We start from the raw sequence: 27,290 nt of genomic DNA on the forward strand, positions 1-27,290 counted from the left end.
GCACGCGTGCTTATGATTCATGGCGAAAGGGTTTAATTGCGGAAAATTAAGGTTTATGCTTTATTGCTTCTCACAAAAATTTGCCAAAATAGTTCAGTGGAACTGCAGGATGGCAACGAAAGGATTTTCCTGGAACCGGGCTGCTCTGCCTGGGGTGTTGGTGTTTCGATCAATGTCTGAGGATCTTAATAGCCACGATGGATATTCCTCATTTGTCATGCAAAAAAAAAATGCAAAACCAAGGAAATGTAAAAAACAAAAGGAAACCGCTCCGATGATGCGAGACGTGGCCGTAATTTCCCGCATTTCCCAGACAACCCTTTGCTTCGTTCCCCGCTCCCTGCTGCTCCCTGGAAAGATCGTCATCTTTGAAGTTGCATCGGCACGGGAAAATTCTCCTCGGCTAGATTTCCCATACAAAAGCAATTAGCAAGGGTCAAAGGTAAACAGAAGCCGCCGCCGGCCAACGGCCAATGGCAACCTGTCGAGCGGCTCTGAGCGACACAGGACCTTCCATCCTGGCCATAAAGATGCGCTCGCACACGGGTGCTAATTGATGCGAAAATTCTCTCCACTGCATCAAATCTTTTCGACAATTTCGCCCCCCGCCCCCACCCACATTTACGCGGGGAAACGGCGAAATATCCACATATTTACATGTGCATCTCTATCCGATTATCGCTGTACGGGTAAGTTTGCGTGGTGTGTGGTGCGTGGTGTGTGTGTTGGAGCAACAGTCGGAAAACAAACAAAAACTGCAGCCGACGAAAATGAATAAAAATGCAACAAGAAGACAAGAAGAAAAAACGAATATGAATACGAAAATGAGGAGGAAACGGGGAAACAAACAGAGAGCAGCAAAGCAGCGAAGAAACGAAAACGTTGAAAAATTTTTGTCCCGCGTCATTTGCTTTGCTGCAACTATGGAAAGTAGCACGTAGAGCCGCGACGCGTCGCCGCTGACATTGTGTTGGTGGCAGGGGAGAGGAGCGGATGGAGTGAGGGGAGCGGGAGCGGGTAGCGGGTAGCAAAGAGCAGCCCATTCGCGCTACGCATGGGTCATTGCACTTTTTCCACGCACACAGACTCGAGTCGAGGCATAACTCAGATACAAATACAAACACACAGGCATAGATAGATAGCAAAGGGCAACATTTCAACGAAAATTGTGTAAAAAAGGCACGAAAAATTAGGCGAAAGCAAACAGAAACAGAGAGACAGGCAGACAGGCGGAGAGCGAGAGCGTTGGCCCCCAACAAGATACAGATACATACATGTGTGTATGCGGCATGTGGGGAGCGAAACGATTGCAACTGCAACTTTGCATTGGTCGGCCATTTTTAACGTTTATCTTTTTGCTCGCGCACGCAGATGGAGATACAATCACTTATACTCGTACACATGTACATGGCTTCGGAGAAGCGGCCAATTGTACGAGTATCTGCAGCTTGTGCGGGGCGAGATTTGACGGGGTTCTCGAATGAAATTAAAATATAAATATGTTTGCAATGATAGTTCACACATGTGCTTTGCCACAGAGATACATACAGATACATTCAGATACATATGCTCTCCATGTAGCATGCAGATACTTATGCGCTTGCTATTAATAGCGATCCACGGCCATGCCATTTGTGCCGCCAACACCACTCGAGTGTGCAGTTGCAGTTGCAGTTTGCTGCACATGCACATGTGGAAATTTGGGAAAAGGAAATGGAAACGTTGCGAGGCCCCTGCTTCTGCCTCTGCCCCGGCTGCGGCTGCGGCCACGCCCCCAACTCCTGGTCGAAAGTACAGATAGCATTCAGAGCAGCGCATGGGGTGCGTTTTCCACGATGTTTTCTCCAAAAAGTCACTATCGCACACAGGCACAGACACACAGACACGCACACAGACACACAAGCACGCAATTCGAATTTTATTTTTAGCAATTTGAGGGAAATTTCAAGTCGAGCGTTGCGAATTTTTCGTTTGAATTCATATGGCCACGGTCACATGATGAGGGGTGGAGACGCCACCGATCTTACATACCTTGTATCTTGTAGTTTTATGTGTCGATCTGCAATTTGTATGTTGAATGCCCTCTCGATTTCGATTTCGAACACGTTTCACGATTGTATCTGTGCGATCCAGCTAGAACTTCGATTCTAACCATATTTCGTTTCGCAGTTTCGCAAATAGATTCGCCACGTTTCCACTAGGCTTGAGCTTGAGCCCGCCATTTTCACTGGCATTACGCCGGACGATGCGATTCTTTTCTGTGGTCTCCGCTTGCCGTTCACTTGGGTTTCTGGTGGGGAAAACTCGCGAGGATCGCTGCGAGCACTCCGCGGTCAGTATGCAAAATGCCGAAAAGATACAAAAAATAAAAAACAGCGAAAAACAACTTCCCAGAAACGTTTTACCGAGCTTACACATGTACGACCGCACGATGTATCTGTGCGCAGACAGAGACCCTGCAGGGCGAGGTTTACATGTGTCCAAGCGAGAGGGAGAGAGAGAGAGAGGCAGAGCAGCGTTGTAAGTTCTGAGGCAGAGCACAGCGTTTTGCGAGCGTTACGAGAACTGACCTTGAGTTCAGAATTCAGCCAAGGGATTGGGTCTGGGGACTGGGGACTGGGTCTGGGCTGTTTAACCGACTGATTCTGTTTCTTGCTGATTCTCGCCTGGAGAGAGCACCGAAAAATGGCGTGTGTAGAAAAGCTCTGACTGTACATGTGCATGTAAATACTTATGTATGACAGACACACACAGACACATATTGTATAAACATATGTACCTTCGTATACATAGGCTGACTCACAAATTGAACAAAAAGTTTCGTACTCGGAAAAGAATCAACAAATCTACACCTTCAGCCTAGGGAAGAGACAGTGCGGTGCGGGGCGGTGAGGTAAGGTTTGGTTTGGGGAGCGAAAAGCTCTCCGAGAACATAGAATTATCAGTTCGGCCCTTATGCGCCACACGATTAGAGTGAAGTCAACGCAAGTATTTTGCAAATAAAAAACAGAATCGAAATCATAACCGAAGCCGAGGCTGAACCAGAAGCAGAAAAAATCGCCAGTTGGTGGCTTGTTTTGTTTATCTGTCGAGCGCTTTTCAGGGTCACACTCTTTATTATTACACAATTTTTGTTTACAGCAAATTGCTGTCTGTGTGTGCTGTTGTTGCTGGCGTAAAAATAGTAAATTAATCGTATTTGGAGCTTCAGGTTCTCGAGTTGTTTACAACGAAAACGAGAATTCAATGGGCCAGGGCCACCCTGCTACGTGACTACACGGAAGGACAGTGCGTCCAATGCCAAATGCATGAAGATGGAATGTGTGCAGAAAGGGCACAAGCACTTCCTCTCGGTGCAAAGCGACCACAAGTTGCGTCAGAACCAGAACCAGAACCAGAACCCTACCGAACCCACACACACGCACGCACATTGCCTCACTCATAGATACATAGATACGCGTGCGAAAGCCCGGTTAGCGGAATAACAACAGCAATGCCAGGCAGAGCATTCCCTAAACTTGAACTTGAAATGCTGCAAAAACAAAAATTCAAGAGCAAAATGCCGGCAAAAAAAATAACACGCAAAAAACTAGTCGCAAACAACAACAAATGACGTAAACAAGCTTACTCTCTTCTCGGGAGAGAGTCTCTCTCCCGCTCGGAGCCGAGCGGCAGTCGAGTTTTTGTGCAAGCTTTCGATTCGCTCCGAAGTTCGCGAAATTTCACGAAATTCGCAATCCGACCAATCAGAGGCCATTTTTTGCACACAAACAAAACAAAAAAACGAGGGGGAACGTTGTGAGTTGCTGCGGACACCGCAACTCTACAGTTATACCCGATACTTAGTCAGTATGGCTCTCCTCCGGCAGACGCCGCTAATATTGAACGACACGACAAAGAATGCGTGCGACAGAAAATCAGTCTGAGCGTGACGTCGGGCGCTGCGTAGCCACTGCAAATTGATTTCTTCCTTTTGGCTACAAAAATGATCCGATCTGATCCAGATTCAGCAATCTGATAGATATGGTCATTATCTATGATTCTACGTTTTTAGTTTTCTCGAATGTGCAATATTGTGGATGCAACAGATTTTCGTCCTTTGTGCGGCGGAAAGGGGTGGGGCGAAATTCTGAGATATACGTTTTATAGTGAGATCTAACAGAAGTGCGGATACTAGTCTCTGAGATTTGTGGATGCCCCAGATTTTCGTCCTTTGCGGGGGCGGAAGGGGGTGTGGCGAAATTTGGACACGAAACGGTCAAGGTCCGATATCACAGTGTGGATCCCAAATTTGGTTGCTCTGGCTCTTATAGGTTCTGAGATCCTTGAACTCATATTTTGCAATTGGCAAAACCGACCATGAAACCTGTGTGTTAGAGAGAGACAGAGCGAGAAAGAATGAAATTGTTTTCTTGATTCTGGCTATAATAATTATACGATCTGGTTGAATTCTAGAACATATAGTCATCCTCTACGATTCTGCGTTTTTGGTTTTATCGTATCTTTAAAAATGTGGATGCCGCAGATTTTCGTCCTTTGTTGGGGCGGAAGTGGGCGGGGCGAAGTTTTGAAATATTTTTGTAGCAGGGACATATCACAGAAGTCTGGATCCAAAACATCGTTGCTCTAGCTCTTATAGTCTTTGAGCACTAGGCGCTGAAGGGGACGGACAGACGGACAGACGGACGGACGGACGGACGGACGGACGGACGGACGGACAGACAGACAGGGCTCAATCGACTCGGCTATTGATGCTGATCAAGAATATATATACTTTATGGGGTCGGAAACGATTCCTTCTGGACGTTACACACATCCACTTTTACCACAAATCTAATATACCCCAATACTCATTTTGAGTATCGGGTATAACAAGACAACAAAATGAGCAAAACAAAAAGCTCACATACAAGCTTTCCGAGTAGGTGTGCCTGTGTTCGTGCCGAGGCTACCGAAGTGTGCGAGAGCGGGTATTTTGCCTATTCTTGGCACAGCTTCAATCGCCATTTTTGCGCAAAAACTAAAGTTCCTCTGAAACCGTGTTCTGTTCATTTGAAAGCTAATATTAAGTGAGTGGCAGACTTTAGCACAGACACGCGGTGAGGCTAGTTCTGTCCATGCGGAGAAGAGAGTGGGAGCAGCAGTGGGAACGAGAGCGTCAGAAGAATAGAACACAAGCCGAAAGCTTTCTGGAGAGAGCTCTGATCTGTGTGCGAAACTAAGAGAGGAAGAACACGACACACTCCGACTTGAGTTGGACCTTTGATTAAATTATTTAACATTTTGCTGCTGATGATCACACTCGTATACTCTCTATTTCAGCGAATTGACGATGAATGTGCAATGACCTGCCAATAGGGGTCGAGGCAAGCACACTCGTATATCAAATTTGTTGAGTGTGATAACTCGATTCTTCTACTGACTATGACGTTTCGTTTTGACCACAGACGCAAACAGCTAGTTCCAGATAACACTGCAAAAATAAGCTTTTGCCAAAAGTTCGGGCTTTTGATAGCTTTTCTCTTATACGTATGAAATAGCGAGATCTAGTTGGGCTGCGAACCCGCGAGTTCCAGGTGACATGTGTAAAGATACGCGTAGAGTAAACGTCGAGAACGCAGAACCACAATCTCAGGGAATCGCGGAGCCAATTCAGCCCCGGACTATTGTTGTGCCTTATTATCCTTTTTCATCTTGCCCCAACCTCAGGCAACCTGCTGCAGTTCAGCTGCTGCGCACCAACTGACTTGCAAAATGTTCCCTTTTTCCTCAATCCGTGGGACTTTTCCGTGTGATTCTTTTCCTTCTCCAATCGAATCAAAAAGTTAACTTTTCCCAGGGATTTCATCCCGCATGCGCGTCCCTGTGCCCTTGCGTGTGCGTGTGTGTATCCTGTTGCATGCATCGCATGACGATCGCCCTCCTCCACTTCGCCCCTGCAACAGAAGCAGCAATCAATTTGTGCATTCGCTTTGGTTTGTCCTTCGTCCCTCGTCCGCATCCTCTGTCTCTTTGTGTGTGCCATAATTTCTCGTCATTCTTCTGGTTTTCTTTTGTTGGGTTATTGAACCATTGATTCCCCGAATCCACTGTACAGGTGATAATTTTAAGAGAATTTACTGCGTGATCACTTGTCGCAGCATCAGGGGGGAAAGGTAGGAAAGGCTGTGGGGAGCGGGTATATTCATAATCGCATTAATTGCATCTACAACTACAACCGAGACTAGGGTTCGCCTTGAGCTGTACCTAACCAAAAGTAACCCCCCCTCCACCGCCACCTCCACCTCCATCTCTATCTCCACCCTTCCCACCTCTTTGAACAGCCTCTGTTTCGGATTGCCAAAGAAATTCTCACACATTTCCCATCTCATCATTATCTGGTGGGAGTCCAACTAAGTCAACAATTGCACGGCAGGTATCCGACTATCGACTACCCATCCCAGCCCAAGCGAGGAGCAAATTATTTTGACAAGTGGCCGAGAAATTGTCTTGCATTGTCCGCTTGGTCTAACACAGACAATTGTCTTGATGCTGCAGTTGCAGTTGCAGTGACTGTTTCTGTTGCTGTTTCTGTTGCTGTTGCAGTTGAGTGACAGGCCATTAGAGCGATCCTTGAGTGCTCTAGGAGACGGAGACCAAGTGTCGTTCCTTCTCGTTGCTATTAAATAAATATTGCGGCTCATTAATTACAATCAAAGTGCCACACACACAGAGGCATTTATATGGTTGAGATTGGCTGCATTACATCACTGTCAGAGGATATTTCGAGTGCAGGCAAATCTCCATGAACTCGTCTCTGAGTGTTTTGCGGCAGTACGAATGGTATTAGTCTTAGCTTGAAGGTCGTTAAAATTCCACTGCGATCGGGTGGTACAGTCACCACTTCTCGTTCTCTGCCGTTTGGCTTGGGTGCTGTGCAGCCGGAAATCGCCAGCAATTGCACGTTTGGTGTGCGTGTCTTCCAAAATGTGTGTTTTTCTCTTTCTGTTTCTATTTTCTCGTTTTCCTACCGCTTTTCCATTCCTCGTTGAGTGCAAGCGGCAGTGAGTCGACGTAATGTTGCATTTAATTTCGGGAAAACGCACTGCACAGACACACACACACATGCACATACCCATTATTGAAACAGACGTGGCATCCACAGCAAACGCAAAAGCAACAACTGCAGCGACGGCAGCGCGATAAAACATTTTTGGAAATGTCAACAAAACAGAGAAGAAGCAGAAGAAGAAGAAGAAGGGAGCGAAAAGAAAAATAAAATGCCAAGAGTGCTCTAATGTTGGGTGTAGAAGAGTGAGGAGGTGGGGTGGTGGAGGAGGAGGAGGAGTGGGAGGAGGCGGAGAGGAAGTGCATGATGTGCCCGACGACGCCATCTTTGCTATGGATGGCAAGGGGAAATTGGTAAAAACACAAGATACTCGTACTTGTGGATACACACACACATGCTGTCGTGCATACAAATTTGGAGTCGATTTGTTGCATGCCTCATATGGCGGCCCTACACCAACATTAACGCACGTTGAACGGCCAGATCACGAGTTTTCCTGCCCGAGGCATTCATATGCTGGAAACGCTCCATTGGGCTGATTGCATAACTGCCCTGCCAGCCTATTCAATGTATCTCGCTAATGTAGCTCATTGAATGTGTCCAATTAGCCCGCAAAGGTCAATAAGTCAAAACAATGGTCGGCCTCTGCCTCTGCCTTTTGACTCTATCTCTCTCCCTCGTTTCGTCCAGCAGGACCAGCATTCAATGACGAAAAGGATCTCAGACCGGAGCGAACCAAACGAAAGTGAAACCAGGATCGATAGCCCCTACTCGAGCGACTCGAGCGACTCGAGTGACTGACACACGCTCTCCATGTCCAGACAATGGACCCAGGACCAAGAGAATGGCATCAAAACGCGACAAATTCAAACAGTTTTTGGTTTTGTTTTTTAGTTTTTCGGTCTTTTTTGTGTGTGTGTTGCTTTGTTCAAGTCAAAGTTCTCAGTTCTCAAACGTTCTTTGTAATTGGATCCTTTTCGAGATCCTTGCGCGTGTGAAGCGCGACGACTGCGTGTATTTCTATTTTCATATCTGTTGTCATTTCCCCTGGTTGCCTTATTTTCCTTTCGCCTTGTTTATGGCGGTGCTGCACAAAAAACCGAAAACGAAACCGAGGGATAGCTCCCCGGCACCACCACGGCTCGACAGATATGGCGTACGGCGTGTAATTTATGCCAAATATGATAGAAGAGAAGATAATGTTTGTTGTGGGTGTTTCCTCAATCTTGGTGTGTTTCCATATGAAAATTGACAGTTGCAGATCCGAGTGTGATAAGGAAAGCCTGTCCACGATTCTAGGGGATTGTTAAACAGAAGGGATCGTTGCGGGTAAAATGTAATACATATTTGGATGTTTACAGTTGCTTGGAGAATTCTGAGGGAAGGACTTGTTATTTCTGCCACTGCAATGGCAACCCTTCTTCTACGGCGTCTGGCTCTATCCCGTCCAGTATTGCAGCTTGGTTTTGGCTTTGGCCAAGTTTTCCGGTTTTTTTTCCTAATTCCTATTCAACCCCTGGGTAGCGACGACAAAAAATTTGCATGTGGCCGCTGTCACTAACGCTGCCGCTGCGAAATTGCCTGATACAAGGTACACGTAACGCACAATCCACTTTTAATAATGCAAGAGTGTGCGTGTGTGCGTGCGTTTGTGTGTGTGTTTCGTTGTCGAAGAGAGGGGAGGGTCGGCTTTGGGGTGTTTTCGATAAGTACTTTACGAGAGACAACCCTCATTTTGCGGGTTTTTTATGCTCTGACCCGGCAGTGGCAGCACCAAAGTTCATATTTTCCTGCCGGGAACAGAGGAGGGAACAGGGAACGGAGCGACAGGCGGAGGGCTCTACTCGACATGGTGGTGTTGCTCATGGATCTGCAGCGAATGGCCCTCGCATTGGCTGGCCTTTGCAATTTGCAACATGGAATGACTCTGCGATGGGTTTTGGCGAATCGCATTGGCGATTTTGCAAAGTTTGTGGCAGTTCCCCGCCTGGGATTCAGGGGTTGCGGGTTTGGCGGTTCGGTGGTGGCAGCTCGACGGTGGGAGGAGCTCCTGGCAAGCGAATCATCTCGCAAACTGTTGCAAAACGCACAAAATGGCAAACGGGAAGGGACTGGAATGGTAAACCCTCAGGAAATGCACTGTCCACCGCTGTCGATCTTGGGTCCGAACCCAAGAAAGGATTTGTTTGGTAATTTGCATAATTTTCAACCCAATCAAGAGAATCTCCGGGAAGGGAGTGGAGAGGAAGCCAAGGAATATGTAAATGCAAATCAATCGAGACCTTAATGAAAATCGATCAAAATTTATTTGTAGCCTCGTGTGCAGAAACCCAAACACCGCACCCCAAGATGGGCAAGGAAATGAAAGGAATGGAAGGGAAAGGATACGTCCAGGACACCGCCGAAGGAGTTGAGAGCGTGAGAACGTTTCGTTCGGTGGTTTTTGCACGCATAATTTACATAATTTTTAACCAAGTAAATTGCATGCACATCTCATGTGGACCTTATGCAAATGAGCGTCGCTGTGGCTCTTGCTGTCTCTCTTCACTGTTCAACCCCCTGCCAGGACTCAGGTGTGCGAGCGTGTCGGCATGCTGGGACGGCGAGGTGCCGTCCACGTCCACTGTGCGCATAATTAACCCCTGTCTGGGCCGCCTGTCTCTGTTTTCCTTTTTCTTTACACATTTTCATTTTCACTTTCGTTTCCATTTAGGTTCTTTTGGCAGTTTCGCAATTCGAGGTATCTTGTGCAAATCAGGAATCATAGAAATGAAAGGAGATGGAGGGGAGACGGAGACGGAGAGGGGGGGGGGGGGGGGCTGCGAGGACATCTCTTACCCTATTTTCGCCAAGTGAAAACCTTATGCAAATTTTCCTGTTTGTGGAAAACTCTTTCTGCTGCCACCGAAGAGATGCGAGATCTGCCTGATCTGCGGGATCTTCGCTCTAATTTAACTGCTGGGTGTCAGGTACACTGGTCGCATCGTCTCCTCGATCGTGAGAACCTTGGAAAATTTGCATATTTTTCTTGAAAATTTGCCGGCTACGTGATCGCGGCAAAGACAGCAGAGATCCCAGGACCGAGATCTCTGATCAACGATATTCGATGTTGCATTCACATCTCCCTTCCTTTGCACATTCGGATGTGTCAATGACTCCTCGCACTGATCTCTATTGCAATTAATGGAATATATTAAGGGGATTTATCTGGAGACTACATATGATATCCGTGGAGACTTTTTGCCATCGCTGGAGCGTGGTCAAGGGCTTGATCGAGATGGTAACTCCATTTTTGGAGTCTGCAGGTGTATTTGAACTATCTCGGTTGGTCAAAGCTGTTGGAGCAGTTTTTTCTTGTCATAATCGGTACTGTCCTGGCTGCTGACGATTGCCTACGCTCCTGGCCTGTTTTGTGCTGGCCGACTTAAAGCTGAGCATTCGCATCGATGCTCCATTATTATAACGGAAAACTGAAGCAAACAATGTCACATCAAAGCCAGCGAGCCACCCCATCTCCAGCGTATCCACCCACCCACCGTGCCACCCACAGGCAACAGCCCTTGTCTAATATTTTGCACCACTTCACTTTCACTCTCACTTTCACCCCACCCCCGTTCGCGTTACGGGCATAGACTCGTCGCCCCCTCACTGAAATGTGGCAACGGGACAAAAACTGCTTTTTGCAATTTACATCAACATTTTTATCACCCACCCACCCCCGTCGGCCGGGAGAGCTTCATCCAACCAGGAGTACAACAACAACATGCTTTTTCTATTTACACATACAAAGATATACTCGTATCACGTGTACTAGATACAGACACGCCCACACCAGCCACTGTCAGCCTCCGTCCTCCGTCCTGAGTCTTTTTGCGACACTTAATTACACACGCATACGCTTCATTCTACTTTGCGGTACTTCCGCCCCCGTCATCCTCATCGTTCCACCCACTCCACTCCCCCGCCGAGTACGAGCTGGGACAGGCCCAAACCAGAAATAGAAACGATGCCCGGCAAGGTGTACATCCAGGTTACAGTCCTGTCCTCGGCACAGATCCTTGACTAAGACTCGAACTCGAACTGCAAATTGTTTTCTCTTTAGTCCAGAAAACGCATAGGAGGAACACAGGAGGGAAGCGAGGCACTCACGCAATCAGAAGATGCCAACAATGCCAATGGGACTACCTGCCCGCAGTCCCCGGTGAAGGTGTCAATGTTGCCTTATCATCCCAATGTCGGACCTCTGTCTGCGTCCCCCCCTCCACGACCTCGTCCTCGACCATTCTTCGTTCATTTTTTATCTCTGACGGCGATTAATGCGAATAAATTTTATAGTGGAGAATGTGCACTCGCAGTGCGTCCGTTCGGGCCCGGGCCCGGGCCCGTCCCTTATGTTTTCCTTTGGACCTTTCCATTTCCTTCTTTCTTCTCCTTCGGCTAAGGTTTTCTCACTGACTTTTGGGACCATTGTCCGCCGTCTGTTTTGGAGTATGTGACTTTTGCTGTTTGTCTTGGGCATCCATCCCGTCCCATCCCATAACAGGTCGGTCTCAGGTACAGGCTGTCTCGAAGAAAGGGATACAAGAAACAGGTTTTCGTTTATTCTTACCCTCATCGTGGTCGCGACACTTGTCCCCGTGCTCGAGCACAGCTCCACGTTCCCCTTTCCCCTTTCCCGGCTTACGATCCTCACTCCGTCCATTTTCACGGCCATTGTTTGCAATGTGTTATAACCTTAAGCGATTTCTGACTTTGTCTATCCGTTGCCTGAGCTAGCCACTGGCCATGCCTTCGTTTTCTGCCTTTGGGCCCTATTGTTGGGTCTTTGACTTTTCGGAGTCTCTTTGGAACTTTCGGCGGTTGATTTCGATTTTGATATAAAAATACTCGATAGTCGACCTCGACCAGACAATAGTTTTCGTTGTTTCTGTTGATGCTGACTGTGGGAACGCCGCGGATCCTGGACAAGGACAAAGACGTGGCTTGATAGCCGCGCCTGAGCTGCGGGACCCCGCCATGCACCGCAAAGATGCAGGTTGTCTGATGCAGGGTTACGATAGGATCCTGGGAAAGGGACCTTCCAGCTGGCTCATGACTCTCGGTCGCGGTCTGGGTGGGTGAGAAAGAGGCGCACCCAAAACACACGCACACACACTCTTGCACCCAAGCACACATTATTTATGGACTTCCGTTCGCGGGATGGCGGAAAAGCTACACGGTTCATTTTATTCGCGCCGAATGTGGCCGCTCCCTCTGCCGCCCTCATTACGCACCCCCCGCTCTCTAAGAAGATGCATTCGTACGCACAAGCACCACGAGGCGAAACTCGAGTCAATGACCCGGACGGGTGCTGATAAACATGCCAACATATTCGCAGAGCAGAGAGCTCAGGACTAGAGAGGGAAGCGCCTCAATGAAATGTTGCAATTGCAATCCAAAAGATATCTGATACACAATTTCGGGGGTGGCCTATCGTAGAGTAGATGGATCGGGGCTTGGGCGGGCGTTGCTAGCGTTGTGTATCGAACGGTGTATGTGGACGTGGAGTGGGGTGGAGTCGGTGCCTCGGCTAATTGGGGTGAACTTACGCAATCGGGTGTTTTTACTTTAATAATTTGTCACTTTATTGTATTTCTTAGCGGTTTAAATGAACTTATTTTAAATTGTGCGCCGATGTCTTCTGGTGAGTTCCGGGTACCGCGTCTGTACTCCGGGTTGAGTCTCTGCGTAAGTCCTTGGTACCACGTCCGTGCTCTGAGACGGGTTTCTGCGTAAGTTGCCTCTGGGTTCTCGTCGTTGTCTTTTTATAGGCCCGTATTGCTGGGTCTGCGGGTTTGAAAATGCACTTCCGCGTCGGGGTGCACTTTGCCGTTCTTGGTGATCGTCGCAGATTTTCGCGGCGTCATCTTTCCTCAGTTGATGAACCCGAAAGACCGCACTTGGCCGATGGCTTGGCCTGGAGTGGGGAAAATCCGCGTGACCTGATGTCCTTGGTCAGCGTTATGGAGTTGGCGCGTGTTGATCGGTGGTTGCTTGCGGTGGGGGGGCTGGTCGTGGGGTGCGGTGCGATGCGCTCATTATAGGTCGGGGGACGGATTGTATCGAAACCTTTTAGGTTCGTTACACCCTCCCCTTTCTTCCCCGGCGAGAGCTACGAGGACTCGTGCGTGGGGCGTGCGGCGGTGGGTCTTACCTCCGAGTTTCGGGTGTCTCCTCGTCTTCTGAGTCTGTGGCGGGCTCGTCTCCGCTGTCCGTGCTGCTGTCATACGACGTCTCGCTCTCCGTGGGTGTCGGACCTCTCCGAGTCGGTGTCCCCTGTGAGGTCGACGATTTCACTCGTCTCGATGTAGTCTTCAGGTGCGTCGTTCATTGCGGCGGCTAGTTTTCTTTTGGTGGCCTTAGGATCGGAGGTGGCGCTATTTAACGAGGATTTAAGCTGACGTTGCGGAGATGGCTTTTGTCGGCGGAGTTTTTAGCGGTGTATTTTGGGTGTGGATCTTCGTCAGCGGTTTCGTGGCGTAATTGGATCCTCGGGGCGTTTCGACGGCGCTCCCGATTCCGTTTGCTGATGGGTGCGTTTTCTTTTCTTCCCTCTCTTCTTCGCCTCGGTTGGGTTCGTGTTCCGTGGTTTCATTGCTGGGGTCGTCTTCTGGGGGTTGGCGCCGGACAGTCTCTTAGACCTCGTTGATCGTTGTTCGCGGTCCGGCGGAGGTGTTCGCTGGTTGCTTCGTCGGAGGGGGGGATTGATATAGTCTGGCCCCTGGCTTGGCCGGCGTCGTCGTGTTGCCTGCGGGCGGCGTCATCGTGATTGGTGGAGCGCGGGGCGGTGCGATCGGTGGTTGTTGGCCGTTCTCTTTACCTTTTGCTGTACCGGCGTTCTGTTCCGGCGCCTTTGCGTTGAGGCGGCGGTATAATATTCCGATGACGACGCAGAGGGGAATGACGGTGACGAGTGTGAGTATGTAGGATGACATACTCTTCACCGTCAGTAAGTCGTGCAGGTCGTCGATGTGGTTGAGATTCTTCAGGCTTAGTTCACGTAGGAACGGTAAGCTGAGCCTCTCGTGGTGCTCCGTCACGTTGACTCGGGACATGGCTGATACTACCGCTTTCCTCTTGGAATCGCCCAAGTGGTTGATGTACCAGCTGCCGTTCAATGTGACTCGGCTGGAGTTCGAGATGAGGTATGTCCCCGCGATGTCGTGGGTGGCCCCCGCGTCGTCGATGACGGTCACGTTGGCGTCGTTTATGATGATCGTGCCGTGGTCGACTACCGTTATCGGGTCCAGATGTCCGGGTAGCGTGGCGCAGCGTGCGGTGGATCCCGCTACTAGTTGTTGCGCGCAGGTAATTACTCGTCGCTCCCTGCAAAACGTTGCGGCGACGCTGGGTTCGCAGCTCCCGATGTTGAGTACTCGGTTCTCGCATTCGGCCACCACTTCTCCGTCGCTGAAGTCCAAGATTTTGTTCTCTCGTTGGACCGGGAATATGAGCAATTTCTTGCAGATGAGCTTGGGCTGGGGGAACCTTATTAGGAACCGTAGTAGGTCGGCGTTCTGGAAGACGCTGACGTTGGAAAATTCTAGGAGTTCCACCAAGCTTATATTGGCGAAGTGTTGCTCGTTCAGTTCTTTGATGTCGGTGCCGGCGAGGAGGGTTGGGCTCACCATCTTGATCTTGGCTAGTGTCAGTCCCAGGATGAGGTTCTCTAAGTCGGTGATAACGATTCGGTTTTTAGCTACGATGCTCTCTGCCAGCAGGCTGTCCTCTGCATCGTTCGATTTTGCGATGTGGTTCATTAGCCCGGTCATCTCGTTTAGTCGGGTCTGAATCTTCGAGTTGATCTCGATCTGCCTGTTGTTGGCGTCTACCAGTTGGTTCTGCTTGAATTTCACCTGCTCCCAGTCGTCGAAGTCGGGAGTCCCGGCTACTACTTTCAGCGCGGTCCCGAGTATGTTAATGCTTCGTGTTTCCCGGTGGTGGATTCGCAGGGTGGCGACCAGGTCCCTGATGCGTCCTAAGTCGGCGGATATTACCTGGGCCATCCTGTTCACCTTGAGTTCCTCGATGGTTTGCTGGGTCCGGTCGGCGTATTCTTCGTAGGATGTAACGTTTGTGGTGTGGCTCAAGTATCCGGTCCTGTCCCAGATGACGACGTCGCCGTCGACAATCGGGATATAGTTCGCCGTGGAATAGTCGTTCAGCTTGACCGACGCTTGGGCGGAGACCGTGAGGGCGAGGAGTGTCAGTAGGGCGTTCATGGTTTTGATGTTTTTCTTCGTTGGGTGATATTTGGATGGGACGGAGTGTCTCAGTGCGGCTGTTGGTTCGGGTGCGTTGGGCGAGTCTTTGACTGTGGATTGTTGGCTCGGATGGCTTCGCCTTCTTCTGGCGAGATTGCACTGATTGATGGGAGCCAGAGTTGCGGCTATTTAAGCCGTTCGGCAGGGTCCGTATTTGCGGAGCAAGCTTTTCTTCTCTCTTCCGTATTGCGCCGGGGGTGCGTTTTGGGGTCGCCGCCGACTTGCGATCATCTCTTCCCTTGCCTCGTCAGCGGGTCTGTTTACTTCGTTGTCGAGGGGTTTGTTGTGCTCGCGTTGTTGTTGGCGTCGCGCCGCCGGTCGGTGTTTCGCTGACGTTGTCTCTCTTGGCCGGGGGCCCCGGGTTCTGCTGACTCTGCGGTGCCGCGGTCGGGGCGTCGGGTTGCTGTTTCATTGGTTTCTTCCACTTGTGATGGACCTATTTCAGGCTGAGGTAAGCTCAGTCCCGTCCAGGGGTCAATCCACAAGAAATATGTAGAAATGGATGGAACTTCAAAGGAGACGTCGGGGGTGGCCTATCGTAGAGTAGATGGATCGGGGCTTGGGCGGGCGTTGCTGGCGTTGTGTATCGAATGGTGTACGTTGACGTGGAGTGGGGTGGAGTCGGTGGCCTCGGCTAATTGGGGTGAACTTACGCAATCGGGTGTTTTTACTTTAATAATTTGACACTTTATTGTATTTCTTAGCGGTTTAAATTAACTTATTTTAAATTGTGCGCCGATGTCTTCTGGTGAGTTCCGGGTACCGCGTCTGTACTCCGGGTCGAGTCTCTGCGTAAGTTGCTCAGGTACCGCGTCCGTACTCTGAGCCGGGTTTCTGCGTAAGTCCTGGTACCACGACCGTACTGTGAGCCGGGTCTCTGCGTAAGTCCCTTTCTGGTTTCAGTCGGCGTCTATTTATACGCCAATGGGTGTTGTGTCAGCGGGTTCGAAAGTGCACTTCCGCATCGGGGTGCACTTCGCCGTTCTGGCGATCGTGGGTTGACCTGGTTCTGTCTCTTCGCGTTTTTGGCGAGCTGTCGGGTTTGCCGTTGGGTGCTTGTCGTGGGCTTCCGCGGTGTCATCGTTTTGTAGTCGATGAACCCGGAAGACTGCGCCTGGCCGGTTGCTTGGTCTGGAGTGGGGGAAGTCCGCGTGACCTGGTGTGTTTGGTCAGCGTTATGAACACGGCGCGTGTCAATCGTTGGTTGCTTGCGGAGGGGGCGCTGGTTGTGGGGTGCGGTGCGATGCGCTCATTATAGGTCGGTGGACGGATTGTATCGAAACCTTTTAGGTTCGTTACACCCTCCCCTTTCTTCCCCGGCGAGAGTTACGAGGACTCGCGGGTCGGGCTCTTGTGGTTTCTTCTGTGGTCTGCATTGGGGTTTCCTCGTTCTCTTCGCTTCGTCAGCGGATTTGTGGGGCGCGCGGTCGTGAGCTTTACGTTACTTCTCTCGCTGGCGTCAGCGCTGTTCGATTAATTGGTGGTCGCGCGGTTCGCTGCGCTTGCATTCTCGGCGGTATTACGCCATCGGGCTCGTTTTTGCCGGTGCTGTCTTTTGTCGGGTGTCCCGGGTTTTGCTGACTCAGCGGTGCCGTGGTTGGGGCGTCGGGTTGAGGTCTCGTTGCTTTCTTCGTCGATGTCAGCATTCTCGAGTAGGTCGGTGGGTTCTTCGGACTCGTGATCGTGGAACTCCCTCAGGTCGTTGATATTTGCGGTTTTGTGTTTCCGGCTTTCGCGGTGTTGTAATTTGGCGATGTTTGGTGATGGAAAACTCTTGACCCGGTAGGGGCCGTCGAACTTCGGGGCTAGCTTTGCCGCAAAGCCCTCGACGGCGTTTGAGAGGTGGTGTTGGCGTAGTAGTACCAGTGATCCGATGGCGGGGCGCCATAGTCGCCGGCGGAGGTTGTAATGTTGTACGGTGAGGCTTGTAGCTGCTGTGAGGAGGCCTAGGGTTTTTGGGGTCCGCCGAAAATTAGGCACCGTCTAACGAGAGGCAAGACAAACTCTCTTTAACAGTCGGCAAAGAGGGCCTGGGATCAAAGAGTGGGTCAGAGCCATGTCAGACTTCCTCGTCGAAACGAGAGCGAGTTCGAAGTCGAAGTCGGACAAGATAAACGGCTATAAATAGATGGCATTGGACGCCATTGCGGGATTCCAAGCCTGGTCGACAGCATTGGATTTTGTTCTCCAAGTGTCCTCTATAGTGTCAGCCGTAGTTGAATATTCAAAGAAAGGAAAAAGAGAAAAACCATATAAATACAATAACTAGTGAAAAGTAGCCAGGAAGTGAGACGGTGATTAGTGAAACCTCTTCGATACACCCTTTCGACGGGTCACCCGTTTGGGTAAGTTGTGGAATAAAAAAAAAGACAGCCTAGCGAAAGAGTATAAAGGTGTTCTGTGGGTGCAAATTTCCATAGGTCTTAAATTGGAGGAGGCTCGTCTTCCACGACCGCCAGCTGAAATTCGTAGAAATTCGCCGGAGCTTTGGGTCGTCGCCTTGGAGCAGTTCGGCGAGCCAGAGAGGAGAGGCCAACTAGTGCCCGGCAGACGGCAGCCGCGTCGGCTTGTTCATCGCTCCGCGTATGCGTCCATACCCCGTGCGCATGGGAGGAGGCAAAGAAAAAAAAGTGTTCTTCAGTGGCGACAAATAGTGGCAGATCGAGTTAGAAAATTTCTCATAGAAGGCCAGCCCCGCCCAAAATAACAATAACAAAAAAAAAAAAAAAAGAATCAAATATGAGAAACAAATAACGGATCGTAGTCAGATGCTCTAAGCATCAATACCCGAGTTATTTTATTCTCCCTCTCATTTAGGCTTCTTTAGCTCTCTATCCCTATCTATCTCTCTCCACCTAACTTTGCGCTGCGGGCGAGCCCCCACATACCGGTGCCCGACAAGCGCCGCTAATCTGCACATAGGAATGCAAGACTGAGCGCAGAGGAATGTAAGGCGGCGTGAGGGACGGGAAGAAAAGAGACAGGCAATCACCGTTAAAATTAACTCGATCTGCCTGAGCCACTCGGTCGTCATCTCAATTTTTTTGTGTGTGCGAATTGTGTGTGTTCTTTTTTTATACTTTTCAGGGGCCCAAATCGGAAGCGCTTCGTCGATGGAGGTTCCTGTAAGTCGTTCAATTGAATAAATAAAATATGTATATGAAAGTTCGAAAAATATATAAAAATATGAAAGTTCGCCACGGGAGCGCACCCAATTAGTGGGTTGAAAAGAGAGGGCATCAGAAAGTCACCTCTTGATTCTTTTCCCTACGCCTCTCGTACATTACACCTTCTCTTTTGGTGGATCGCTATGCCAGCAATTGCTCACATAAAATTTTCTTACATTTCTTTTCTTTTCACTCCTATTCAAATCATCTGTTCTCTCTCATATCTAGCCTAAGCTTCTTATTTATTTACAGTACTTTACGCAAATTATTTAAAATTAAGTCGTAGCCAATACTCGGGAAGGGCAAATGAGAACATTAAATTACTGGGGATCACTAATTTTAGTCATTAGAAATATATAAACGTTTATAATGTCTGAGTAGAAGAAATAGTGTTTGATCTCCTGCAGCAAGCCCCTGTAGGTCTCGCATAATATAAGGGGTCTTGTAACAAATTATGTGGTATCGGGCACAGCAAGACCAAGGTAGGGTGGGCGAACATCACTCCTCATGAACAGCTGAGGAATTCTTTTCGTTGTCCGTTCACCAGTGCAGTTATTGTCTTTCGTTTTAGGTGTTGTGCTTTCCGTCCGGTTTCATATGGCTTATTGACACGCATTAAATGTAGAATAATAATAGGGTAGGCCTCAGCTTAGGAGCAAATAAACAAGAACACCACACTCGTGGCCGACGAGCCAGTAGCCGGAAAATTGACAGCGTGCCGCTTCAAGCTGAGAGGACCATCTCGCCTACATCGTGGTTGCACGTGACATTTATTATTATTTTTGGCGCCCAACGTGGGGCCTCACTGTTAGGTGGGAATTATTACAATTTGTACTTAGGGGTGTGGTTCACGAACAATGACCTAAAACAAACCTTCACTTTTAAAATTTTCCTTCCATCGACTGTTCGATGTCTTTATTGAAGACAAAGAAACGCAAATCATTTCCGCTTTCATTCAGTTCTCTTACGGATCTTTGGAACACCGATAGAAAACTAAGCCCCAGGGTATGTTTCCGGGCCACGATTCTAAGGGTTCTGAGTGAGTTTGACTTATTTCTGTACAAATAGCCTGATTGTCGTGATTAATAGGAATACTACTAGAATAGCTTTAAGAAGCTATCTGTTGTCCATGTCATTTCAGTCTGCGCTGTAAGTGCTACTCAACTTTATGCCTGAGGGACCAAGGGAAAACTGAACCGTCTTGGATTCACTGGTGATGCATTTAGCTTAAGTGCACTCCTGACCACGGATCATTTCATTAAGTGCCTCAGTTTGCTTTGTCTTATCTTTGTTTGGCAGTTTGGATCACTGCTTCTATAAGCGCTGTTGGACGCAGGTGCGCAGAATTTAGAATTACCACTGCCCACGGCCTAGGTGTTCTAACTTGCCAGAAAGTATTTTCCTCTTTAGCTGTACTTGGTGAAATAATTCGGACAATTAAGAGAGGCTCTGCAGGGAGCCAGGCTAGCTGGGAGATCAAACCATTAGAATTTTTTTGTATTATTTTTTTATTTGAAACTGTTGAGTTGAAAGTTTTTTGTTTAATTAATATTCAAATTTCATTTCACTTTTAAATTTCCTTATTATATATATATAAGAAAACATACATAACCTTTACGAGTTAAGCAGATAGTTTTTTTAGTAAACACCTATAAGAAGAAAGATGGGCTTGGATCGGTCTGATGATGAAGGGGCAAGCGCCTCAGCAATCTGTTGCAGGCTGTGCAAAGTCACAATGGCCCCCGAAGATGTTTATAGAACTCCTTGTCAGCATGAATTCCATAAAACATGCATGCGAACATACCTTAAGACACAAACAACCTGTCCAGTTTGCAATGCGGTTTGTAGTGCCCCAACGGCTGGTCAGCCTCCTCTGGTGCCTGGCAAGACTAGACAGCAGACAAAGTCAGTTCTCGCGGGAGGCAGTAAGCAATCCCAAGCAGGGTCGGAGGGTCAAGCGTCTATTTCAAGTCAAGCGTCTACTTCAAATCAAGCGGCTAATTCAAATCAAGTGTCTAGGGAGATCAGGGCGGCTATTAGGGGTATGCAGAATGAATTACTTATCCACCTGACGGAGAAGATGTCTCAAATGATAAGTACCACTGTAGAAGCTCGTCTAGCTTCTAATGCGCAAATTCCGCAGCCGTCAGTAGGGAGCCTGAATATGAACGCTTCTTTGGATCAATTGCTAGAAATTCCCGAGGGGAACCAGGGCGCAGTTTACACACCTCCACTTCGGACTTCGCTCTCTAGATCAGCAGCATCTGATTTAGCTCAGAGACCTGACAAGGTGGGTCATATAATGAATAATTGGAAGCTTCGCTTTTCGGGAGCCTCAGACTCCATAAGCGTGGATTCATTTATATACCGAGTAGAGGCCCTTACCCATCAAACGTTGGAAGGGAACTTTATGCTGTTGTGCAGCAATGCAAACACTCTGTTTGAAGGGAAAGCATCTGATTTTTATTGGAGGTATCACAAGACAGCTGGCTCAGTGCGGTGGATGGATCTGTGTGAAGCGTTGAGGAAGCAGTTCAGAGATTCCCGGACGGACGTAGACATTAGACAGATGATTCGCGATAGGAAACAAAGAGAAAAAGAGACTTTCGAGGTATTTTTTGACGCAATCCAAAAGCTCACTGACAGGTTAGAGCAGCCTCTTTCTCATAAAACTTTGGTCGAGATCGTTCGCCGAAACTTGCGGCCGGAAATACAACATGAAATCCTGAATCAAAAAATAGACTCAATAGAAGCACTACGGGATATATGTCGGAGGCGAGAATGTTTTATGGAAGAGGTGCGTCGGACTCATGGCTATCAAAAACCTGCTCCATTTCGAAAGCAAATCTGGGAGCTAGTGGACGAAGCCTTGGGAGAGGATGCGGAAGAATTCTCGGAATCGGAGTTTGGGGAGGAGATAGCAGCTTTATCCTTGGTGTGTTGGAATTGTCGAAAAGAAGGGCACCGTTACCACGACTGCGTAGCTAAACGGAAAATATTCTGCTTTGGCTGCGGAGCGCCAAACACGTATAAGCCATCTTGCAAAAAATGTCAAAAAAACACCAAGGAGAACACGGCAGAGTCTCGTCGGCTGACCAGTGTTCCGCAGAGGGGGTCGGCGAAACAGGACTAGATGTAGCAAGTGGCGAAACGCAAGGAGAGCCTTCTCGGGATTTTGGGGAGGCGGAACCACCGATAGTGGGATGGCATATGAAGTTGATAGAGGGTAAGAAGTTAGAACCTCCAGTGGAAATTGTTAAGTCAAGGAGACTAACTAGAAATGCACGTAGGATCAAGGCCCATTTTAATTCTCTCAAATGTATTAATGAGATAAGGAAAAAGGAGGGAGATAAGAGGCCTTATGCCGAAGTCAAGTTACTGGATAGAACCGTAGTAGGATTGCTAGATACCGGCGCCGGAATGAGTTGCGTGGGTGGTCAATTGGCAAAGGAGGTAGTATGCAGTAAGAAACCATTTAAATTGGTGTCGTCCAATGCTTTTACGGCTGATGGAAAGAAGCATCAAATAGTAGGAAAGTTGACAACTAAGATAGAGTACCGTGGGGAGTCTAAAAACATAGAGCTATTCATAATTCCTAATTTAAGTCAAGATTTATATTTAGGTATTGATTTTTGGTCCCTTTTTGAATTATTACCGTCCGAATGGAAGATTTCCGAAATTTGCGAGAGTTCTGATGTTCATACACTTACGTCTGCTCAGGAGGCGGCGTTAAACCAGGTTATTTCCCTATTTCCATCCTTCGCTGTGTCGGGTCTGGGAAGAACAGATATGCTTTGTCATACCATCGATGTGGGGGATGCGAAGCCCGTAAAGCAGAGACATTTCTCAGTCTCACCGGCTGTTGAGAAATTGCTGTACGGGGAAGTTGATAGGATGCTAAAATTAGGGGTGATTGAGGAGTCAGGAAGCGCTTGGTCTTCTCCGGTGGTACTGGTCCAAAAGCCTGGGAAAGCTCGTCTTTGTCTGGACAGTCGAAAAGTAAACGCGGTGACAGAAAAAGATGCGTACCCGTTGCCCCAGATTGTTGGCATCTTGAGTAGATTGCCCAAGGCAGAATATGTAACTAGCCTGGACTTGAAAGATGCATTTTGGCAAATACCTTTGGAGGTGGCGTCGAGAGACAAGACTGCGTTCACCATACCAGGGAGGCCGTTGTACCAATACAAGGTCATGCCGTTTGGTTTATGCAACGCCTCACAAACCATGTCCAGACTCATGGATAAGGTAATACCCGCCGCTCTCCGAAATCAAGTTTTTGTCTACTTAGATGACCTGCTGGTCATTTCAGACACATTTCCCTCGCATCTTGAGGTACTGCGTTCGGTGGCAGAACACATTCGTCACGCAGGGCTGACCATAAATATAGAGAAGAGCAGATTCTGTAGGAGATCCGTAAAATATCTAGGTCACGTAATTGGCGAAGGCGGCATTAAAACAGACCCGGAAAAGATTTCCGCCATTACTAAGTTTCCGCTCCCAAGAACTCTCCGAGCCCTAAGGAGCTTCCTTGGAATGGCCGGGTGGTATAGGAAATTTATACATGATTTTGCTTCACTATCCGCCCCTCTAACAGACTTGCTAAAACAAAAAAAAAAATTCGTCATGTCCCAGGATGGAATAGAGGCCTTTGAAAAATTGAAAGAAACGCTGTGCAAGGCGCCAGTTTTAAGAAGTCCTGACTTTGGAAAGCCCTTCTATATACATTGCGACGCGAGCAATACGGGAGTAGGGGGGGTACTAGTCCAAAAGACGGAAGAAGGGGATGAGATGCCGATAGCTTTCGTGTCTAAAAAGCTGAATAAAGCCCAGCGCAATTATACAGTGACCGAGCTAGAGTGCCTGGCGGCCTTAGTGTGCATTAAAAAGTTCAGAGCTTATGTCGAAGGTCATCAATTCACCGTGATAACGGATCATGCCTCACTGAAGTGGTTGATGTCCCAAAATGATCTGCACTCGAGGTTAGCTCGATGGGCACTAAAATTGCAAGGTTTCCGATTTAGCATCGAGCACCGAAGGGGAACCCAGAACATAGTCCCAGATGCATTGTCAAGGGTTCACCAGGATGAGATCGCAGCAATAGACAAGAGTAATGGGCTCCTGGTGGATCTAGATTCTCCTCACTTCAGAGCGGTAGGGTATCTTGAATTGGTGCAGCGGGTAAAGAGCAACCAGGAACGATTGCCAGACGTAAAAGTGGTCGACAACTTAGTTTACCGGAGAGCTGAGCATGCGAATGGCGACTTACTTCATGACTCGTTTGCTTGGAAATTATGGGTGCCTAAGGAATTGATCGGCGAGATCTTAAAACAGTCACATGATGATCCGTTAGCCTCGCATGGGGGTATTCACAAGACCTTGGAGCGCGTCCGTAGGTACTACTTTTGGCCAGGATTGGTTAACGATGTCAAAGCTTATGTGAACAATTGCAGTGAGTGTAAGACCACAAAGGCGCCAAACTTTACCTTGCGGCCACCCATGGGAAAGCCGGCCGAATCACAAAGATTCTTTCAGCGACTATACATTGATTTTCTTGGTCCATATCCTAGGTCACGAAGTGGTCACGTCGCTATTTTTATCGTGTTAGACCATTATTCTAAATTTGTTTTCCTCAAAGCCGTTAAGAAGCTGACAGCTGATGTAATTATCAAATACTTGCGGGAGGATCACTTTCATACTTTCGGGGTGCCCGAAACCATAGTGTCCGACAATGGATCCCAATTCAGGGCTGAAAAATTCCAAAGCCTTTTAAAAAGCCACCGTATCTCACATACCTTGACAGCGGTACACGCGCCACAGGCAAATGCCTCCGAGAGAGTCAATCGCTCAGTGATTGCCGCCATGAGAGCGTATGTGCGTCCGGATCAAAAAGATTGGGACGAGAATTTAAGCAGCATTTGTTGCGCGCTGAGATCGTCCATCCACTCGGGAGTAGGCGCTACGCCATACTACATGGTGTTTGGTCAGCAGATGATCACTTCTGGTGGCACTTACTCTCTGCTGAGATCACTAGAGATGTTGGAAGACAGCTTTTACAAGAGAGGATTCCTTGGAGTTGGTCAGGAAGAAAGCACGTGAAGTAATGGATAAGCAAAATGCACGTAATGAAAAGCAGTATAATCTAAGATCAAGAGAGACAGTATACCAGGTTGGGCAGGAAGTTTATAGAAGGAATTTTAAACAAAGCAACTTCCAAGCTGGATACAACGCTAAGCTTGGGCACGCCTTCGTAAAGGCTAGAGTTCGGAGAAAGCTAGGAAATTCGCTTTATGAGTTGGAAGATTTGCAGGGCCGAAGCATTGGGAAATACCACGGGGAAAGATATCCGCCAATAACAGCTACAAGCGGTTCATCCTTGTGAGCCTTCTGCACCCCAAGTCTGATCTTGGCAGGGGGGAGTTGTACGGTGAGGCTTGTAGCTGCTGTGAGGAGGCCTAGGGTTTTTGGGGTCCGCCGAAAATTAGGCACCGTCTAACGAGAGGCAAGACAAACTCTCTTTAACAGTCGGCAAAGAGGGCCTGGGATCAAAGAGTGGGTCAGAGCCAGGTCAGACTTCCTCGTCGAAAGGAGAGCGAGTTCGAAGTCGAAGTCGGACAAGATAAACGGCTATAAATAGATGGCATTGGACGCCATTGCGGGATTCCAAGCCTGGTCGACAGCATTGGATTTTGTTCTCCAAGTGTCCTCTATAGTGTCAGCCGTAGTTGAATATTCAAAGAAAGGAAAAAGAGAAAAACCATATAAATACAATAACTAGTGAAAAGTAGCCAGGAAGTGAGACGGTGATTAGTGAAACCTCTTCGATACACCCTTTCGACGGGTCACCCGTTTGGGTAAGTTGTGGAATAAAAAAAAAGACAGCCTAGCGAAAGAGTATAAAGGTGTTCTGTGGGTGCAAATTTCCATAGGTCTTAAATTGGAGGAGGCTCGTCTTCCACGACCGCCAGCTGAAATTCGTAGAAATTCGCCGGAGCTTTGGGTCGTCGCCTTGGAGCAGTTCGGCGAGCCAGAGAGGAGAGGCCAACTAGTGCCCGGCAGACGGCAGCCGCGTCGGCTTGTTCATCGCTCCGCGTATGCGTCCATACCCCGTGCGCATGGGAGGAGGCAAAGAAAAAAAAGTGTTCTTCAGTGGCGACAAATAGTGGCAGATCGAGTTAGAAAATTTCTCATAGAAGGCCAGCCCCGCCCAAAATAACAATAAAAAAAAAAAAAAAAAAAGAATCAAATATGAGAAACAAATAACGGATCGTAGTCAGATGCTCTAAGCATCAATACCCGAGTTATTTTATTCTCCCTCTCATTTAGGCTTCTTTAGCTCTCTATCCCTATCTATCTCTCTCCACCTAACTTTGCGCTGCGGGCGAGCCCCCACATACCGGTGCCCGACAAGCGCCGCTAATCTGCACATAGGAATGCAAGACTGAGCGCAGAGGAATGTAAGGCGGCGTGAGGGACGGGAAGAAAAGAGACAGGCAATCACCGTTAAAATTAACTCGATCTGCCTGAGCCACTCGGTCGTCATCTCAATTTTTTTGTGTGTGCGAATTGTGTGTGTTCTTTTTTTATACTTTTCAGGGGCCCAAATCGGAAGCGCTTCGTCGATGGAGGTTCCTGTAAGTCGTTCAATTGAATAAATAAAATATGTATATGAAAGTTCGAAAAATATATAAAAATATGAAAGTTCGCCACGGGAGCGCACCCAATTAGTGGGTTGAAAAGAGAGGGCATCAGAAAGTCACCTCTTGATTCTTTTCCCTACGCCTCTCGTACATTACACCTTCTCTTTTGGTGGATCGCTATGCCAGCAATTGCTCACATAAAATTTTCTTACATTTCTTTTCTTTTCACTCCTATTCAAATCATCTGTTCTCTCTCATATCTAGCCTAAGCTTCTTATTTATTTACAGTACTTTACGCAAATTATTTAAAATTAAGTCGTAGCCAATACTCGGGAAGGGCAAATGAGAACATTAAATTACTGGGGATCACTAATTTTAGTCATTAGAAATATATAAACGTTTATAATGTCTGAGTAGAAGAAATAGTGTTTGATCTCCTGCAGCAAGCCCCTGTAGGTCTCGCATAATATAAGGGGTCTTGTAACAAATTATGTGGTATCGGGCACAGCAAGACCAAGGTAGGGTGGGCGAACATCACTCCTCATGAACAGCTGAGGAATTCTTTTCGTTGTCCGTTCACCAGTGCAGTTATTGTCTTTCGTTTTAGGTGTTGTGCTTTCCGTCCGGTTTCATATGGCTTATTGACACGCATTAAATGTAGAATAATAATAGGGTAGGCCTCAGCTTAGGAGCAAATAAACAAGAACACCACACTCGTGGCCGACGAGCCAGTAGCCGGAAAATTGACAGCGTGCCGCTTCAAGCTGAGAGGACCATCTCGCCTACATCGTGGTTGCACGTGACAATGTCTCCCTTGTTCTTGACTGGCTCTCTGGATGTTGTTCCGGACGATGGCGAATACTTCTTTCAGCCTCGTCGCTTTGCTGGTGGCCGTCTCTGGCGTACTCCCTGTCCCGGGTGTGACTTCGTCGTAGAGGGCGCCGGGGAGTCGGGCCTCTCTTCCTTGCAGGAGGAAGGCAGGGCTGAATCCGGTCGTCTCGGAGACGCTGGAGTTGATCGCCAATGTCATCTCGGGTAGGAGCTCGTCCCATGTGTTCTGGTGGTCGTCGACGAACTGGGCGATCATCGTTTTCACAGTCCGATTGGCTCTCTCCGTCTGGTTTTCCTGGGGGCA

The 27,290-nt window shown here is 48.3% G+C and overlaps 1 protein-coding gene and 1 long non-coding RNA gene across 2 annotated transcripts; one reads left to right on the forward strand and one right to left on the reverse strand.

The window, feature by feature from the left end:
• Window positions 1–16,397: 16,397 nt before the first annotated feature.
• Window positions 16,398–27,265, reverse strand: LOC117192924. The gene is made up of 2 exons (XM_033397656.1): window positions 26,963–27,265; window positions 16,398–17,261 (listed from the first exon to the last, which is right to left on the reverse strand). Exons 1-2 carry the CDS (start codon window positions 27,240–27,242, stop codon window positions 16,825–16,827), a joined length of 717 nt encoding a protein of 238 aa, XP_033253547.1. The 5' UTR covers window positions 27,243–27,265; the 3' UTR covers window positions 16,398–16,824.
• Window positions 17,260–18,089, forward strand: LOC117192925. Its single transcript, XR_004474463.1, has 2 exons — window positions 17,260–17,696; window positions 17,772–18,089. It is a non-coding gene; the product is annotated as an uncharacterized LOC117192925 (long non-coding RNA).
• Window positions 27,266–27,290: the final 25 nt, after the last annotated feature.

Source organism: Drosophila miranda (genome assembly GCF_003369915.1).
Source record: "Drosophila miranda strain MSH22 chromosome Y unlocalized genomic scaffold, D.miranda_PacBio2.1 Contig_Y2_pilon, whole genome shotgun sequence".
NCBI lineage: Eukaryota > Metazoa > Arthropoda > Insecta > Diptera > Drosophilidae > Drosophila > Drosophila miranda.

What these genes read in the sequence shown, in the direction of transcription:
- LOC117192924 (XM_033397656.1), bottom strand. Translation starts at nt 27,242, where the DNA reads ATGATCGCCCAGTTCGTCGACGACCACCAGAACACATGGGACGAGCTC. An exon ending in CAGTCAAGAACAAGGGAGAC is followed by an intron (nt 17,262 to 26,962) that starts ATTGTCACGTGC and finishes TCACCGTACAAC; the next exon opens with ATTACAACCTCCGCCGGCGA.